This window comes from Triturus cristatus, chromosome 1_1 (assembly GCF_964204655.1).
Source record: "Triturus cristatus chromosome 1_1, aTriCri1.1, whole genome shotgun sequence".
Lineage (NCBI taxonomy): Eukaryota > Metazoa > Chordata > Amphibia > Caudata > Salamandridae > Triturus > Triturus cristatus.
The window spans coordinates 314,546,966-314,564,936 of NC_140579.1; the positions used below are offsets into that span (position 1 = coordinate 314,546,966).

Genomic DNA, 17,971 nt, shown 5'->3' on the forward strand with positions numbered 1-17,971 from the left:
CTATGCTTATCAATACTTTAAAATATAGAGAGCATACTTTGGCACCACCTGCAGGAGTATTTCCATCTTATCTCTTACTTTTTACTGGTACATCATTCAACGTCCAATTGGGAGCTTGCTTTGCAATTCATGAGGCACTATTTTACAACTCAAAAGAACACTAAATCATCACACATTAAAGTAATTAACTCATAGATGCATTCTAAATATACACCAATCATTTTTTGCTTTACATTTTCAGTGCAGGAGGCATTTTAATATGTTCATCAGAATTAAGAGTACAAGTCAGACCTATTGGCTTTGCCATTGCTTGTTTACAGTCTGGAGTATTGCTTATCTGCAGTCTGGAGTACGGCTTGACACCAGGTCTGAAATCGGTGTGCTGCTGTTTCACGATCGGCGGGTGTTACCTGTTGCCTCGCGTTTCTTCTCGGGCCGGGCTTGGCTCCGCCCCCAACATCCTGCGCCTGTCTGTTACCGGGGCTTGAGTGACCTGCGCGGCTGGCCGGGCTTGTCTCCGCCGGCCTAAACTAGAACTACAATTCCCAGGAGTACCCGGGGCATGTCGCCTACCTCAGCGCGCCAAGAGGCGTTTAAGAGCCAGCCGGGTGCAGAGTCCCTTCGTGTGCTGCTGTTTCACGATCGGCGGGTGTTACCTGTTGCCTCTCGTTTCTTCTCGGGGCCGGGCTTGGCTCCGCCCCCAACATCCTGCGCCTGTCTGTTACCGGGGCTTGAGTGACCTGCACGGCTGGCCGGGCTTGTCTCCGCCGGCCTGAACTAGAACTACAATTCCCAGGAGTACCCGGGGCACGTCGCCTACCTCAGCGCGCCAAGAGGCGTTTAAGAGCCAGCCGGGTGCAGAGTCCCTTCGTGTGCTGCTGTTTCACGATCGGCGGGTGTTACCTGTTGCCTCTCGTTTCTTCTCGGGCTGGGCTTGGCTCCGCCCCCAACATCCTGCGCCTGTCTGTTACTGGGGCTTGAGTGACCTGCACGGCTGGCCGGGCTTGTCTCCGCCGGCCTGAACTAGAACTACAATTCCCAGGAGTACCCGGGGCACGTCGCCTACCTCAGCGCGCCAAGAGGCGTTTAAGAGCCAGCTGGGTGCAGAGTCCCTTCGTGTGCTGCTGTTTCACGATCGGCGGGTGTTACCTGTTGCCTCTCGTTTCTTCTCGGGCTGGGCTTGGCTCCGCCCCCAACATCCTGCGCCTGTCTGTTACTGGGGCTTGAGTGACCTGCACGGCTGGCCGGGCTTGTCTCCGCCGGCCTGAACTAGAACTACAATTCCCAGGAGTACCCGGGGCACGTCGCCTACCTCAGCGCGCCAAGAGGCGTTTAAGAGCCAGCTGGGTGCAGAGTCCCTTCGTGTGCTGCTGTTTCACGATCGGCGGGTGTTACCAGTTGCCTCTCGTTTCTACTCGGGCCGGGCTTGGCTCCGCCCCCAACCTCCTGCGCCTGTCTGTTACCGGGGCTTGAGTGACCTGCACGGCTGGCCGGGCTTATCTCCGCCGGCCTGAACTAGAACTACAATTCCCAGGAGTACCCAGGGCACGTCACCTACCTCAGCGCGCCAAGAGGCGTTTAAGAGCCAGCTGGGTCCCTCGTCCCGCGAGGACACGAGCGGGATGCACCGGGCTAAGTCCTGGCAAAGGGCGGGCCGTCAGGGGCCAGATGAGGCCGGGCCACCCCTCAAAGATCTGCTCCCTTTTACTGGATTATAGACATACTTACAAAAGGTACTGTGGGATGCTAAGGGAAGAAGGGTGTCCTTGTAGCTTATAAAATCTAACAGTATAATTGCCTTTATCCCTACATTTCATATTTGGTTTGAAAAATTTGTTCAGTATTGTAGGTACTGAGGGGACATTTGTTGACTGACATTTGCTTGATCATAAAAGCTCATTGATATCACCGGCTGCTATGGGGAAAAATAGCAATAATTCTTTCCCAATGACAAGGCAACGTGCTGCCGCGACTCAACCCCTCCCGAGTCTAACAGCAATTGATAAGATGCTTCAAAAAACGATAGGGGTGGTTGCGACAGCAATAGAAAATATGGAGAGGCGATTATCGATCACCCCAGTTGCCCCTCCACTACAGCAAGAGGGGGACTCTTCTATAGCCGCAGCTAATCCCCTTGATTGTAGCTTTCTCCGTACGTCATCTTTTTCTGAATTGCCCTGTGCCCAGCCCGTTATTACCATTGTTACTAGTCCAACACCGTCCAAATGTGCCCCGCAAGTTTTGGTGGAAAAGTTAGCCAATTCTCGCCCAAGAAGTACAAAAAGTAAAACCCAAAAGAAACAAACTAAAAAAACTACATCCGGTACAGGTTGCCGATGGTCCATCTACAGCCCCAGTAGGAACCCCTACTTGGGTCACTCATTTATTATTAGATTTCCAGTCCCATATTGAACAGATTATCGGCTCCCTCATTAAACCACTGGTATGTAAAGTGGATAGATTGGTCTCTACACTCATCAACATAGACCAAGGGAAGCCGAAAATTGTGAGCCAAATACCAAAAGAAACTAATGGATTGAACCCGAGTATTACTAACCCTATCACACGAGTTGTTAATGGTGTAGAAGGGTACTCTGCTGCTGGGCTAACTCCGGATAACCTAGAACCAATTGGTGGCGTCCGGGTTTTGCCTAGCAGCAATATTAACAGCACAGTTCCAGTAGTCACACAGACAGTAGGTAATCGAACTCTGGGCCCGGCTTTGTTATTGCCTAACGACGGGAAAAGAATGGGTGGCTCCAGTACAGTGCCGAGGGGTGGATTTAGCACTGGGACACGAAACCGGGATCGACAAGTCCTAGGAAATAGAAATAGCTCAGCAAGGGGACATCTCACCAAACTGCCCATTATTAATCTACCCCCGGAGTCCTTGCCATATGTTGTGGTTCTCACTGGGGTCCCCCCCCTTGGCCCACGGGAAAAGAGAGGATCACAGTGACCTTAAAAATATATGTATACACTGGCTAAGGACTAATAGACCTTCACCACCCAGTCACTCTGGAGAAATTCTGACAGTTAGAAGAGTCGATTGGATTGGGCCTGGACCTAAAACTCTCACAGGAAACTGTGTGATCATAAATTTTAGACACAAAAGTGCTGTGGAATTCATATGTAATGGGCTGCCTGTCTGGTCGAATACTCAAATCTTCCCCTTGCCCCTCTCATACTTTTACCCAAATGTCCAGAGGAGACTAGGCTGGGACTCGAACTGCCGACAACGGGGGGCTTATTATGATAATTCTCCCTTTCGTATCCACCAGGAGATAGCAGCTGGGGAGGATATAAGTTTATACTCTCCCTTGCTTTCTCTATTTCCTCAAAAAAATAGGTTTAGCCCCCTTGAACTGGTCGATTGACGCCCCAAGGGATATTATCCCATATCCCCCATGGTTAGTGGCATAGATAAACAAACTGGTGAGACAAAGGGAAAGGCTTCTCTTTCCCCCCTATTGAACTTAAGCACAATTCATCTTTGAACTTCTGAAGATAGGATGCAACAGGGGCATTAAAACAATCTGTAGAAATTAGTGCCCCTAACGATCCACTATCTCCTAATAAGATTAACGTGGGGAAACTTGAGCCTAGAAACCCGACCTTGGATGTCGGGACTCATATTGGTATGGAAAGAGTACAAAGCAACCTAGCAAGAACCGAGGGCTACATAAAAATCCTGTCTTGGAATGTGGCTGAATTGAAAAATAAATTGCTATTGCCCGAGTGGGGCTCCTTTATGGCTCTCCACGATATTTGTCTGATGCAGGAAACTTGGGCACTGGAGGAGAGCGTTATGCCTGGGTATGCTACCTTTCATACCCTTGCTACAATTGGAGCTAGGGGGAGGCCATCGGGCGGGCTCACAATATGGGTGGCTACGCACTTGGGTGTCAGGGCTGTACAAATGCACATTAATTCCCCAGACGTCCAGTGTGTACTCCTGACCCCAGAAAATATGCCACAGTTGGCTATATTGAATATTTATTCAAGACCCGCCAAGTGTGGACAGGAGTCTGTTGCAATTGATGTACTCAAAAATTGTATCCAGTCACTTGACCCAACTTCAATTGCTAGTTTGAGCCCTTGGTGAGCTCTGAGTGGGGCGAACAGGATGATGAAGACCAGTTGTGGCACGTCCCTGAACCACAGATTACCCCTGTTAAGGCTTGGACTCTGTTAAATGGTAGCGGCAGTTGCAGTCGATAACCTTTCAAGTATTGCCCGGCGGTAATCGCCTCTTATACCATTCGATGATAAATCAACAGAGAGGCAGGCGCCGGAGACTGGAAGGCAGGAAACAAAGTTTATTTCTCTCCGGAGGAGAACACATCAGGTCAGACAGCAAGGTATCGTCACGAGGTGCTCTAACCACATCTCTGAGGCCTGGCCTCTTATACACAGGTTTATGACTTTATTGCAGGTTTATCATACATGGCACATTCTTGAGATCGCTTTGATACATGAAAGAACATCCTCAGAATCCCCACTTCAAGCTCGTTCCCACACATATCTACAGTGGAAGTCCCCACCCCACCCACAGTAGGAGATGGCTATCACACAGCTGGACATTCCGCCAATTCCCGGGGGTGTGTGCGACTGGTCGGGTCTCAGGGGGTGGGGGAACCTTGATCTACGGTAATCCCTTTGATGTGGGGTGTTTCCCTTACAGTAGGGGCAATAAACTGCATCCGCAGGGCTAGGTGATGGCCTGGGATCGGCCCGGACAATTGGGCGCAGAGGAAGGGGGTTATCAAAGAGATGTATGACCATGTATGGGATGTCGGTCAGGCATGGGATGTGGTTCCATGGCAGGGTCGTGCAGAAGGAGAGGGTTTATGGCCCATGTATGAGAGAGCGGGGGTGGCCGGCGCGCGGGGGAGGTTCGCAGCGTCAGGGGGACGCGCTGGCGATCGGCAATGAGCAGGGAGAGAGACCAGGGTGCCTAAAATGGCTGCCGTGCGCTTTCCTGTGTGTCGCGCTGGGGAGAGACAAGATGGCGCAGATAATGTTCAGTTACGAGCTACTTTTCCACAACTCCACTGGTCCTGCAACTACAATCATTTACCCTTTCAACTTCTATGCGGGCGTGTAATGGACGGGTGGAGCCCGATAGACCAGGGACAGCTACGTTCAACAGACTACACCAAACTTCCATCATTGATTATATAATGATGGAAACAAAATATTGGAATAGGTTGCTGGAGTTTAGGGTTGTCCCGAGACACGATAGTGATCATAATGCCCTTGTACTAACACTAAAATCTGGCAGCTTTGGGTTGACAAACCTATCGCCCGATGCAACTAGTGTTATTCCTCCCTATATAATAACTAACAATAGATGTAGGGTTAAATGGCCGCACTTACAGGAGTCCCCCACTATATTGGCGAAAATTTACAACATAGCCATACCTTTGATTCTTGAAATGGGGGATGATACCCACAAGGGCAGAGCAGTGAAATTCCATGAGCAATTGGCAGAGAAGCTAGTGGATGTGTTCTGCTCTGTGGTTGCGGTCAAACCACCACAGGTCAGGTCACATCCCTGGTATCACGCCCCATGTAGAAAGGCAAAAAAAGATTTACTGGTTGCCATTAAAGCCCAAGATAGAGTATGTATAAAGAAATCCCGACTTCTCTATAAAAAGGCAATTATAAAGGGTAAGAAGGATTGGGAGGATAAGACATGGGAAGAGATGGGATCCGCGCTTAAGCGCAAGGATACCAAATCATTTTGGGCTACCGTTGCAACAGCCACGAACGGGGGTGATAGGGCATGTGCCCCAAACATAGCATCATTAGTGTGGGAGGCACACTTTAGTGCTCTATACGCTAGTTTCGAATTGGATACTATAATTGATCCAAGCAGTAAACCCCCGAAGGAATTGGGGTTGAAGTGGTTGCTGTCTTGCCATATGGGGTAGATGGGGTGCTTTACCCGTCGACCTCCCGGAGCTCCCTCCATGAGTATCGATTGGAGGTGGCCTTGGGGGAACGATGGAAGGAGACCCGAAATGATATTGGGGATGGGAGTTACCCCGAATGCCTTGAAGTTATTACTTTGAAGGAGGTTGAGTCAGCAATGGGAAGGCTACCTCCTAACAAGGCCCCAGGCTTGGACAAACTCCCAGGAGATCTATTTCGTACGCAACCAAAAATATGGGCACCGTATCTGGCTGTTTTGTTCAATGAGATTTTATTTGGAACTGATTTGCCGGGGTCATGGTTAGGTGCTGAGGTAGTTCCCATTTATAAAAAGGGTTGCCCGTTAACCCCATCCAACTACAGGCCCATTAGCCTTATAGATACAACACAAAAGCTAATGGGCAGGATTATTTTGGATCGGATTCTGGGTTGGATGGAGGAAAATGAAGTATTAACGACACTCCAGGCAGGATTTAGGTCAGGCATTTCTACCCTGGACCAAATATTCCGTCTCCAGGTCTTATTCTGGAAAACTGCAAGTGTGGAGGGTGGCAGCCTCTACCTTGTGTTTGTTGACTTGCGGGCGGCATTTGATCTTGTTCCCAGGGCTAAGCTATGGGAGGTCCTGGCAGACTTGGGTCTCCCGCCCTACCTTCTGACAGCATTAATTAGACTACATACTAATAATTATGCTCGGGTTAGGTGCGGGAGGCATGGGGACCTTTCTAAATGCTTTCCTGTCCTGAGGGGAGTACGCCAGGGTTGTGTCTTGGCCCCAACGCTATTTAGTCTATATATAAATGGTCTGGTTGATCATTTGTCTGGTATTACAGATAATGATTCTCCCAGACTAGCGACTGGGAGAGTGCCCGCTCTGATGTTTGCGAATGACACCTTGTTGTTATCCAAAACATCATCGGGCCTCCAGCATACCCTGGATGGTTTCGTGGCGTTCTGCGCCTCGCGGGGATTGGAGATAAACCTGGATAAAACCAAGTTTATGATCTTCAATCCCCCGAGGCGGACCCGACCGAACCCTGTCCTTAACAGGATCCCTTTGGAGCGGGTCAAAATATTTGTCTATCTTGGCATAACCATAACAGAGAATTTTGAATGGGGCCCCCAAATCTTCAAATCTGCCCTCAAATTAACACAAATGAGTGGAGGTATCAGCAAAGTCCACAGGATTTCCGATCTCAAACCGGTAGCCCCGGCTCTTGAAATCTACCGACTCCAAGCTAGAATGGCCTCAATCTATGGTGCTGAATTTTGGGGCCATAAAAATACTCCCAACCTTTTGAGGGTGGAGCAGAATTTTTTGAGGAATCTGGTAGGATTACCATCAAGCACACCACTTATTCCCTTACGTTTCGATCTGGGGCTGGAGCCGATAGACGAGCTTGTAGCCGCAAGACCTATCCTATATTGGAAGAGGTTGTGGTCCGTTCCTGAACTGGCCCCCTATAGAGCTGAGTTTTTGGAGATCTGGCCTCAACTAAAAAAACAAAATATCCCATGGTTGCTCCATATCAAGGCTTCTAGTAAGAGGCTAGGTATATCACAGATTTGGGAGACTCCTGAGCTGTCCTGTCCAGGGATGACGAAACCAGAACTCCAAACTCAGATGAGGAGACAGAATCTGTTAAATCTGCAGAGATCGGCAACTCTGGGTAGGCTGTCTGCTGAGTTTCTCCTAGTAAAAATGGAACCCCGATTTGAGGAACTTCTAGACGCAACACAACCGCCTCTAGCGAGGAAGTTGTATCTTCAATTAAGGCATGGTAGCCTGCCCATCAGGCTTTTCACCTCAAAATTGTCTAAATCGGAAGGGGAAGCCTGTCCTACATGTAATTACAAAAGTGAAGATATTTCCCATGTTTTGTTTTTTTGTCCTGCATACGCTAGAATTAGGAAATGTTGGTTAATCCCGATATGCAGGAACCTTGGATTTCGCCATTCTGCGCAGGCCTGTCGGGTTTTGACTTACGATACCCATCCCCCTATTGTTTTTGCCGTATCCCGTTTTTTATTTGGTATGTGGCGCAGAAGACAAACTTTTTTGTAAATATGTGATTGATAAGGCTTTTTTCCTTTTCTATTTTCCACTTTTGATAACTTTTGAATTAAATTTTCTTTTAACATTGTCTTTTTATGCTGTTTTTTAATCTTCTGTGTTCTGTATGTATTTTATCTGCACTTTTATGGTCTTCGACCGAAATAAAGTTATCAAATGAATGAATGAAATCGGATCGAATTACCCCAATAAACAAAGGATGTCTGAAACAGCTGTTTCTTGAGGTCTTCGAACTGCTGAAGAGTTTCAATGGATGAGCCACCAGTTTCAAAGAGACAAGGATGCTGCATCCTAAGTCAACTGGCCACTCGTCTGGCTATTTCCAATCTTAGACGCATATGGCAGGTTGTGTTGGTATAGGAGTAAGATCATCATGGCAGTGTTAAATGCAACACTTAAATTCATTGCAAAATATTTTAAATAAGTCAGTTCCCTGGCATCATTAGTGTGATAGACATCCCTACGCAGGAATCAAAATGTAAAAGAAAACCTGGAATAGTCACAGGCCTTGTATGTGAACAGGATCCCCGCTCTTCTTAGATGTAGACCTTATGAAGTGTGCATAAGATGACACTGAATTCCTTTAAAACAATTTGTAAATAGATCGATATTTTATTAGAAATGTTTACGCGAATGTCCTGAAGGACTGCCTGATTTCCAAAATGTGGACAAGTAAGGTGTATGATGGTTGGTCTTCTTCGGCTAGCGCAAGTGTTTCTTTTTTAGAATGGCTGTGACAATCTATGTAATGGGGCATCTTTACAGATGGCCCTGGGTATTATCAAAGAGGGTTTTAGCTCATTCCCTTTTCGATTAGGAGTCAGTGCAGCTGTCCCTGATTGCGTGATAGGAATCTCGATCTAGCTAGACAGCTCTTGTGCATTTTATTGGTTTTTTGCAGCCATTCAGTTTCTCTGGTTCTGCTGCTGCCAATGGCGGCTGCTTCCAATAGAAAGTGGTGCCGCAGCGGGGGTGGAGGGGTGAATAATATTTAAAAAATGTACTTACCAGATGCTGCCAGCGTCCAGCTTCTTCCAGGAGTGCAGTCTAGCTCCCAGACTCCCTACCCAACCCCAATGCTGCTCTCATGCTATTATGAGAGAAGTTCCGGGATTGGTTTGAGTGGGCTGGTCTGATGCTCGCTCAGGCACAGGGAGCCTGGGCCTCTTCTCCACCTGACTGTGCAACACAGCTGAGTTGGAAGCATGTAAGTGCGCATGTCTGTTTGGCCATCCTAAGACTGCCGGACAAACCAACATGAGCACTTACAGTGCCCACGACTCCTCCACGATGCTGTCTCTAGGGGATGGCCACATGCCGCCCTAGAGTGGGCTACTCAGCAGACTCAGCTTATCCAGGGAAAAATAAAAGGATGATGAATTGTTTTATTATCATTTTATTTTTCATCTGCTTGCTTTTAGCAGTGAGGTGACACTCCTCTGCCATTATGGAGAAGCTGCCTCAGGCTGCTGCAGTCCTCATGCAAGTCATGCAACATTATAGTCACAACATGAAAACGGTCATATATTCCAGTTGTCAGCGTAACAAATTAATACCACTTTATTATTTTCGGATGTCCTCTAATGGTATGCTATTAAAGCTTACAAAGACATGATTTGCCCAGAGTATTTGTTGTTCCTGGAAACACTGAAAAAAGGACAAATTATCATTAAAACAGTGACTCAAAAGGTTCTGGCAGTACAGTGGTGACCGTCTACGAAGTCCTTGATTAATTACAAAGTAACTTAAAAAACTTAAAAGATAGTCCAGAGAACGATGCGTAAATACTTTTGGAAACCACAACTTACATTAAACAAATCAACATTCTGGATTGCCTCTTGTTGATAATTGTCAGAGATGCCGGACTGGGAAAAGGAACTGTTTTTTTTTTCTCACAGTGGCTGGGTACCTAAAAGGTCAGCAGCACTTTGGGTGGCCATTTATTTTTTAGCTTGTAATTTTCAGTTATTTGGGGGCACATCATCAAGGCCATGCGATAATTATCGCTCAGCGCTCTAGCGCGAGGATAATTATCGCTGGTCAACTCTGAATTTTATCGCGGAGATAGCGTGCTATCAGCAACGCTTATCTCCAAAGCGATAAAATTCAGAGCGCAAGCTGCCAATTCTGCGATTATCGCTGGAAATACAGCGATAATCGCACAAGGTTTGGCGAAAGCTTGCTGATAGGGCACGGCATACTTAGCCATGATATCCACCTTACATAGGATATTATGGCTAAGTCAGTCTTGAAGCAGGCGTAAGGAAAATAGCAATAACAGAGGTAATCGCTACTTTGCTTGTCGCTCTGCAGGTTAGCCTGCCCATTGATAATTGGAGAAATGTCGCTTAGCGACATTTCTCCAGTTATGTCAGGGCAGGAACGCCCACTTTGCATCTCACTAGAGATGCAAAGATGGGCATTGGGGGAAAGGGTGATAATGCAAGGATCCACGCGATAGCGTGACCTTGCTGATTAGGCGATAAAATTATCGCTGCTTTCTGTCTGAAAACGGACGCTAAAGCGGCGATAATTTTATCTCCGGGGCTTGATGATATGCCCCTACATTTGTTTGGCTTACATTTGGTGGTCGCATTCATGGTCCCATCTCCTTTTTTTTTATGTTGAATACCTTAGAAGATCAGCTCCTGCCACCGGTCTTCCCCATCCTAGCGATCTTGTACGTGGTCTATTTCAGACCCAGGCTAGCACTTTGCGTGGCCCTGAGTGGCTTCATAAATCTTCAGTAAAGTAATGCAGCTCAAAACGCTGCATTGCCCCACTCTCACCTGGGAAGGCATTCCATGGACGTTGCGTGGGTGTTCCCACACAAGTTCCATGGATCTTGACGCATTTCCCAGATTTACCAGAATTGGTAAACCTGGGAATGGTCCCAAAAGATACACCTTCCCAGGAGAGGTGTAGCAAGGAAAAATATCTTTATTTCTCCTCATTACTTCCTCTTTCTAGGTGTTCTGCACAATGCAGCACACCTAGAAAGAGGCATATGCCTCTCAAGATTGTTTTTGTTCAGGAAGGTGCTCTTTCCTTCACAAACACAATCCTGCATGCAATAGAGGCACCCTTGCAGCACGGTGCAAGGGTGCCTGCATTGTAAAAGCCAGGAATGTGCCCTATTGCCTTAAATACAGCTCATTTGAGCCCTTTACCAGTCACGCTGTGCAGCGCAGCAAGGTGATTTGCTGCACTGCACTGTGTGATAAGTTTGTAAATCTATTCTTAAATCTTTATATCACCATCTGTTAGACCTGGCTTTTTCCACATGTTCACCCCCAGACTTTTTGCTTTGTGGCCTCCAGTTGTTGCCCTTGTTTTCATTGGGTTTAGGACTCTGGGCACTTTACCACTGCCATCCCCTGCTAAAGTGCATATGCTCTCTATGTAAATTGTGTTTATGGATTGGTGTTTCCATGATTGGCATATTTGATGTATTGCTCAGTCCCTGGTACAGTGTGCTGCGTGTACCAAGGGCTTGTAAATCCAATTTTGCTAGTGGGCCTGCAGCACTGATTGTGCCACCCATACAGGCAGACTTTCAAAGGTGTCTCAGACCTGCCACTGCAGTCTCTGCATGCAGTTTTTACTGACATTTCAACCTGGCAAGTGCACCAACTTCCAGGCCCTAACCTTCCCTTTTCTTACATGTGAGTCACGCCTAAGGTAGGCCCAAGGGACCCCAGGGGCAGGACGTGCTGTATGTGAAAGGTAGGACATACACTGGATGTGTGACATGTCCTGATAGTAAAACACTGTATTTTGTTTTTCACTATTGAAAGAGATCCATCCCATTGAGTAAAATGGGAGTTAATTTGTAACATCTTACAAGTATAACTTTCCATTGGGAAAAGATAAATAAATGGAGTTTAGGCTCTCTAAACTCAGAATTTAATAACAAATCTTTTAGTAAAGATGTTTTTTTAATTGGGTGTTGGAAAATGCTACTTTTAGAAAGTGCAAATGTGTCTGTACTGGGTTGTGTATTGACTGTCTGGTTTTGGAGTGACAGGAGCTGGGGATGTGCATTCACTGTAGAAAGCCACTGGGGGGAGGGGGTTGAGGTGTGTCCTACCTCCCTGGATGACTCAGAGCAGAGCTGAAAAGACATGGACTGCATTTAGAGTAGTGGGAGGAGTTTTCCTTGCACCTGAATAGGCCCTTTCTCCTGTGCACAATGCTGTCTCTACCGCCTGTCAAGAAGCTCGACCAGAGAGGACACAACTGCTTTGGACTGAGCTTAGAGACTTTTTGCCACAAGAGAACAGAGGAAAATGTGGGATAAATATTGGGGCCCAGACCCCAGAACTTTAGAATACTTCTGGACTCAAGAGGAACCTCTGCCAAGGAGAAGAGCTGGAAAAGCTGTAAGGAGGAGTACTGCCCCCTTGCTGTGTGGATGCTTTGCTGGGTTGACCTGCAGTGGCTGCTTCTGCCAAGGAGAGGACAAAAACTGAACTGTGCTGTGTGTCCTGCTGGAAGAAGATCTCCACGGGCTTAGTGTAGAGCTTGCCTCCTGCTCTGAAGTCAACAGGGACACAAAGACTTCACTACCTCTGTCCTCCTGCACCTGGAACTGCTGTTACAGCTGCCACTGATGAAATAATCAACACCGATGCCGGTTAGCCACATCACAACCTCCAACTAAGCCATGGGCACCGCTCGTGAAGTGCACGACACACCATCCCAACTTGTACCACAGCCCTGATGCCTGCCGACACCGTACTGTATTGCATCTGACGCCGTCACCAAGGCTGCTCCATGCACCAGAGTCAAGGGAACCGATCGTAATGCTCATGATGCAATACTCCAACTCGCACCACAGCCCTGACCTCACTGACGCCGGTGCTCATCATCGCGGAGCCGATACCTGACGTGGGTGACTTCCCCAATGTATCGACACTGCACAGCCATAAGGAACTGACTCCTCGCTGCTGCTGCTACGTCACCTCCCTGGCAACAGTAATGAAACAACGCCTCACCTCCCTTGTGTTGCAGTAAGGAGCCAATACTTCACCTCCCCTGGTGTGGTAAAGAACCAACGCCGTCCGGTGCGAATGAAGCATCACCTTCCCGACGCCGTGCACCATATTTGTTTTCATCATTTGGCAAGGTACTGTTTTTTTTGATCTGTGTGACTCCGGGCCTGACGCTGCGGACTTTGCGGTCGGTGTTGTACTTTGGGATTTTTCATCTGTCTCGATGTTGTAATAGCCATAGTTGGAGCTATTTGTTGCTACAAGCCATATTTTGTGAATAGCCTACTGCTGATGATATCTTGAGATATGTATTGTGGATTTGTGACATTTCAGTCTTGTTTTGTTTAGATAGAGATTTCCTATTTTTCTAAACTGGTGTGATGTCAATTTGTAGTATTTTCACTGTGTTACTGTATGTGTACACAAATGCTTTACACACTGCCTCTGAGATAAGCCTGTCTGCTCGTGCAAAGCTACCAAGGGGTGAGCAGGGGTTGTCTAAGGGCGTAACTCCCTTATCCTGACAAGAAGAAAGGGTTCCTACTTAGACAAAGGAGCAAACAATTGCCAACTAGAGACCCCCATTTCTGACACAATCTTTTCATTCCTTATACTTTTGGGAAGGTCAGAACTTCACTAGTCATTGTTTCTTATTTTAATTAATTATTCTAGCTTCACCAGCCTTTTGGTTGATCATTTATTATATTATTTTGTAATTTTCTGTTTTTAATTCTATAATGTGATTTGTCTTTCATTTGATTTCCCAATAGTTGCATGGCAGGAAGGAGGACATTGGGATCCCTTTCAAGGTTCATTTATCTTGTTGTAGTGTTTCAGCTACTGGCCACTTGCTTTCATGTTGTCTTGCCCAAGAGACCACCTCTGCCCACCAAATAGTTCCATTATGGTCATCTTGTTCTTGGCGTATTGCAGGCCCATGTTGGTGTTGACACACAGTTGTTGCACAACTGACATGTCAAACAAAAGTATAAGGCTGACCCCTCATTATCTGTCCAAGTTCCAGCTTGGCTGGGGGCCTAGTAAGCTGCCTGCTTTACCCTTGCTAGCTCTCAGTTCAGTAGAGATTGCATCATATCACCCTACCCACTAACCTTCCCTCCAACTTTTATTTGCCTACTCCTGCATTTCTAACCCGCTTTCTCACCCTGCAGCTCCCCCATGCCTCCAACTGCCTAGCTCTGCTCTCATTCCTATTCCTACTCAATGCAGTGGCGTAACACAGGCCCCCTCAGCCCTCACGGAGCAGGAGGGCCCCCGAACTGCAGGGTGTCCCTTCAGAACAGTTCTCTGGCCTGAAAGCTCGTGAGTAAATCTGGAATAGGGGCCCCTCCATATACCTCGCAGGGGGCCCCCTCAAGTTTCTTTACGCCACTGACTCGATGCATCTCCCATGCACTCTCCTTAACACTCATTCCTGTATCAAACAAGTCTCCAAAGTTCCACCACCTTGTCAAAGAACATTTTGTAGAACTTACTTACATTTATGTCATTAAATTTAATTACAACTCAACAGCTGCTTACATCGATAAAACAGTGCACCCCAGTTAATAGAGTTTGTATATTGCGCTTGATACTTGTTAATGTGACATGTGGTAGTATGTTTTGAAAATGACTCCAAAATTGCCCCCAAATATTCTTGTATTTTTAGCATATCCTCCTGGTCCACAAATTATCTGCCATTAGCCACATTCTTGATGAGGGTGGTGATGCAACACTTATTTGACTCTGCAGATTTCACTATGCTGACTCACACTATGATAATACACTGCCTTGCCCAACTGGATGTTAATGACTGTCTCCTTCATTGGTTTTACTCCTTTTTAAAAGATCCCTGACAGTCACCTTGCCCATCAAATAATTAGTACGTAGAGTTCCTCGGAGCTCATCCCTCAGCCCCACCCTATACAGTTACTAAGTCTCCCCTCTTGCCACCCTCATTCAGTTATTTAATCTTTGTTTTTACACTTATGCAGATGACAAACAGCTTGGAGCCTGAATTAGAGTGCGGCTGACAAGGTACCCCCTTGCAAATGCGACAGAGTACACTATCCACCAAATTCTCAATCTGCCTGCCTCAATTGGAGACAGGTGGACCTTAACCTTTCTTTTAATGGATGCCCCATTGACTCTAATGACAGAAATCTTCGTCCGACAGCCCAATGGAGTAGGGGCTGTCGGAGGAAGGCTATCAGATCACTTACCCCATTGGCTGTGGATGATGTGATGTCTGTTCTTTGTGTGCCACTCTGCCAGGAAAACCTTGGTGGTAAGGGAAAGAAAAAATAATGACCCCCACACCCTGGGAGGAAAATCCCAGAGTGTGGAAGTCCTTCGTTTTTTTTTTTAACAATCTACAGCTTTGGGAGTTTGCTTTTGAAAAACAAAAAAAGTTAAAAGTTTGGTGGACTTCCACTTCCTTTCAAGGTAGAGAGAAGGCAGGTGTCCAGTGCTCATCTCTACATTTGACAGACTTTAGTCCATCAGGCTGCAGAGGTAATTTCCTCTGCCCCTCTGATGGACGGAGTACCATGAGTGAAAGTTAAGATCAAGCCCTCAGTCTTTGCTTAGAGGAAACACTAACCTCTGGCAACCACTCTTTATGGGCTGCATATGGGCAGTTGCTAACGGGATACGTGCTTCAGTTGTAAACAGAGGGAGGCGCTGATCCGTGCCAACCCCACTGCCAGGACTTAAACTGGGTTCCAGAATGATTTACGATTCGTATCACTGCCGAACCGGCTTGTAATCCAGGAGTCATTTTCAACCCTGAATCTCTTTCCCTTTTCCTATTAACAGACTGTCGTAATATCAAAAAGATCTTGCTGACACTTTCTGCAAAGTCTCAAAAATATTCAGTTTGGAATCTTATGCTCTCTCTACTGAGTGCTTCTATGGCAATCCTGCAGCCTGCTCTTTGGAAAGCCTGAAATGCTTTCAAAATGCAGCTGCTCGCCTGAACGTTAGCTTAATGGTGTGGATCACATTACTAAAAGATGCATCATTAATGTCCTAAACTTTACCACTACATGACCTTTCTCTTCAATTACAACATGCCCTCTAGATCTCTTCCCTCCAGTAATGCCAGTCTCACTTCCATCTCTAGGTACAGCAAATCTTGTGTAGGTGGTCGAGCGTTCTCCGTTATCACCACCAGAACTTGAAATTCTGTTCACCCCATCTAGGATCCACCAGTTACCTTCATTCTTCCTGCCAGCACTTGAAAACCTACCTCTTTATCAGCTAAATGAACATTTTGATTGGTTTCCTCCACAGCGTCAGGTCACCCTTGCTATTTACAAGCTATTAAACCTAAACACAATTCAAATCAATTTCAGTCTCCAAGGACAGGAGCGGTAAGAATCCTGATAATTTGTATGGCTATATTAGCTAGCATGAGGACTTATTGAACCGAGCGTTTGCCATTAAGGTGTTCGTCTGCAGTATACAAGTTCGAATCCAGCAAGGCTGACTTTCATCCTTCCAAGCTCCATAAATGAGAACCATTAATTTGTCTAATAATAACACTTATCATTTACAGAACGTTCTGCGTGCCGACTGAAGCTCTGTATACAAAACAAGTTCCTTTCATTACAATAATCTCTAGAGAAGAAAGGAGCTACCTTTGAAGGAAATCCCCTTTTTAGAACTTTGCGGATTCCAAACCAATCCGCACTCCTGACATGAACATCACAAGACAGCCTGACAGTGGGAGTGCATCACCAGTCGCACCAGCGCTGCGATGTAACGCAGAGCTGCACACTCGAGGCTCTGGGTGTTGGTTAATGCCTTCTCTCTGCATGAATTGTTAGGTGAGGGCATTATTCCATATTGTGAAATCAAGGGTAAGATTTGCATTAAGCCCTTGGAAAAAAGAGAAGATAATTGTAGTATTTTGTATAGTCCGATAGGGTGCATGTGAATGTGTGCGTCCACGCGCAAGTGCATGTTTGTGCTTAAGTCTTCCTTTCCCCACCATGTTCTAAAGCACAGGAAGACACAATTCAGTTTGAAAGTGACTCAGACATAAAAGTGTGAAATTGCCATCTACTCCAATATATCACGATTAAGTCCGTTTAGAATGCTATTAAAATGCATGCAGCCGAGGGAGATGTAGAGAGCCACCCAGGCTCTCTTATACAATGTTGCGCTAAAACACGCATCCACACACCCCTCGGGGCGGGCTCGTCCCGAGGGGATAAATTAACGTGGGCAAGACCGCATGTGGTCTTTGAGCAGCCCAGATACCTTCACTATGAGTCTGTGTCCTTTAATTGGCGCCATCCCAATTGGCTGCGACCGAGGCCTGCCGCGCTACACTGGCGACGAGGCCGGTCGTGCCTTGCGTGCTATTCTGTTTGCCTGCGCAGAGAGCATGCGGAGCCAACCCGCGTTGCAGACGCCCACGCTGCTCACCTGTGTTATCCCGGTGGTTGCGGAGCCCACCCGCGTGGTGCCGGAGGCGGACCGCCTCCCGACGCAGCCTGTTGATTGCGGAGCCCACCCGCATGCTGCTCCCTGCACCAGAAGCTACCAGCGCTGTGCGCGCTCATCAGGGGTGAGTGGCTGACCCGGCGCCTCTTCGGAGCTCTGCTCCTGCCCCGCTCTGAGGCCCTTCTGGAGGATTCACCTCGTGCTGGCCCTGGGTTGCATCGGCCGATCGTAGGAGGGGGCCTCGACAGGGCTGCCCTTCTCCTGCCTGCCTGAACTGTGCCTAATGCTGCGTGGTGCAGCAACTGAAGCCCCGTGGGAGGAGACAATCAGGCCCAGGGCAGGGAGAGGAGGTCTGGAGCAACAAGCATTGGTAAAACCAATGACGAAATAAGTTTTCACTAAACAAGCCTTGGCAGAGCCTCATCACCAAGTGAGAGTGACCATACTGGGCTAACAAGCACTGGCAAAACCCACAGGTCCCACCAGTAAAATTGCACTATGTCTTCAGGGCCTG

General features: G+C 47.2%; 1 protein-coding gene across 7 annotated transcripts in view; it reads right to left on the minus strand.

Moving 5' to 3' along the window:
- The window catches only part of LOC146870167 (uncharacterized), a 740,305-nt gene extending 722,603 nt beyond the window's left edge, over nt 1-17,702 (minus strand). For all 7 annotated transcript variants that reach the window (XR_014969680.1, XR_014969693.1, XR_014969687.1 and 4 more), the window contains exon 1: nt 17,440-17,702. Coding sequence is in view for 1 of the 7 variants with exons in the window: in XM_085629561.1 (XP_085485687.1) it covers nt 17,440-17,533 (94 nt within the window). In the remaining 6 variants the exon portion in view is untranslated. The remainder of the gene's footprint in view (nt 1-17,439) is intronic.
- Nucleotides 17,703-17,971: the final 269 nt, after the last annotated feature.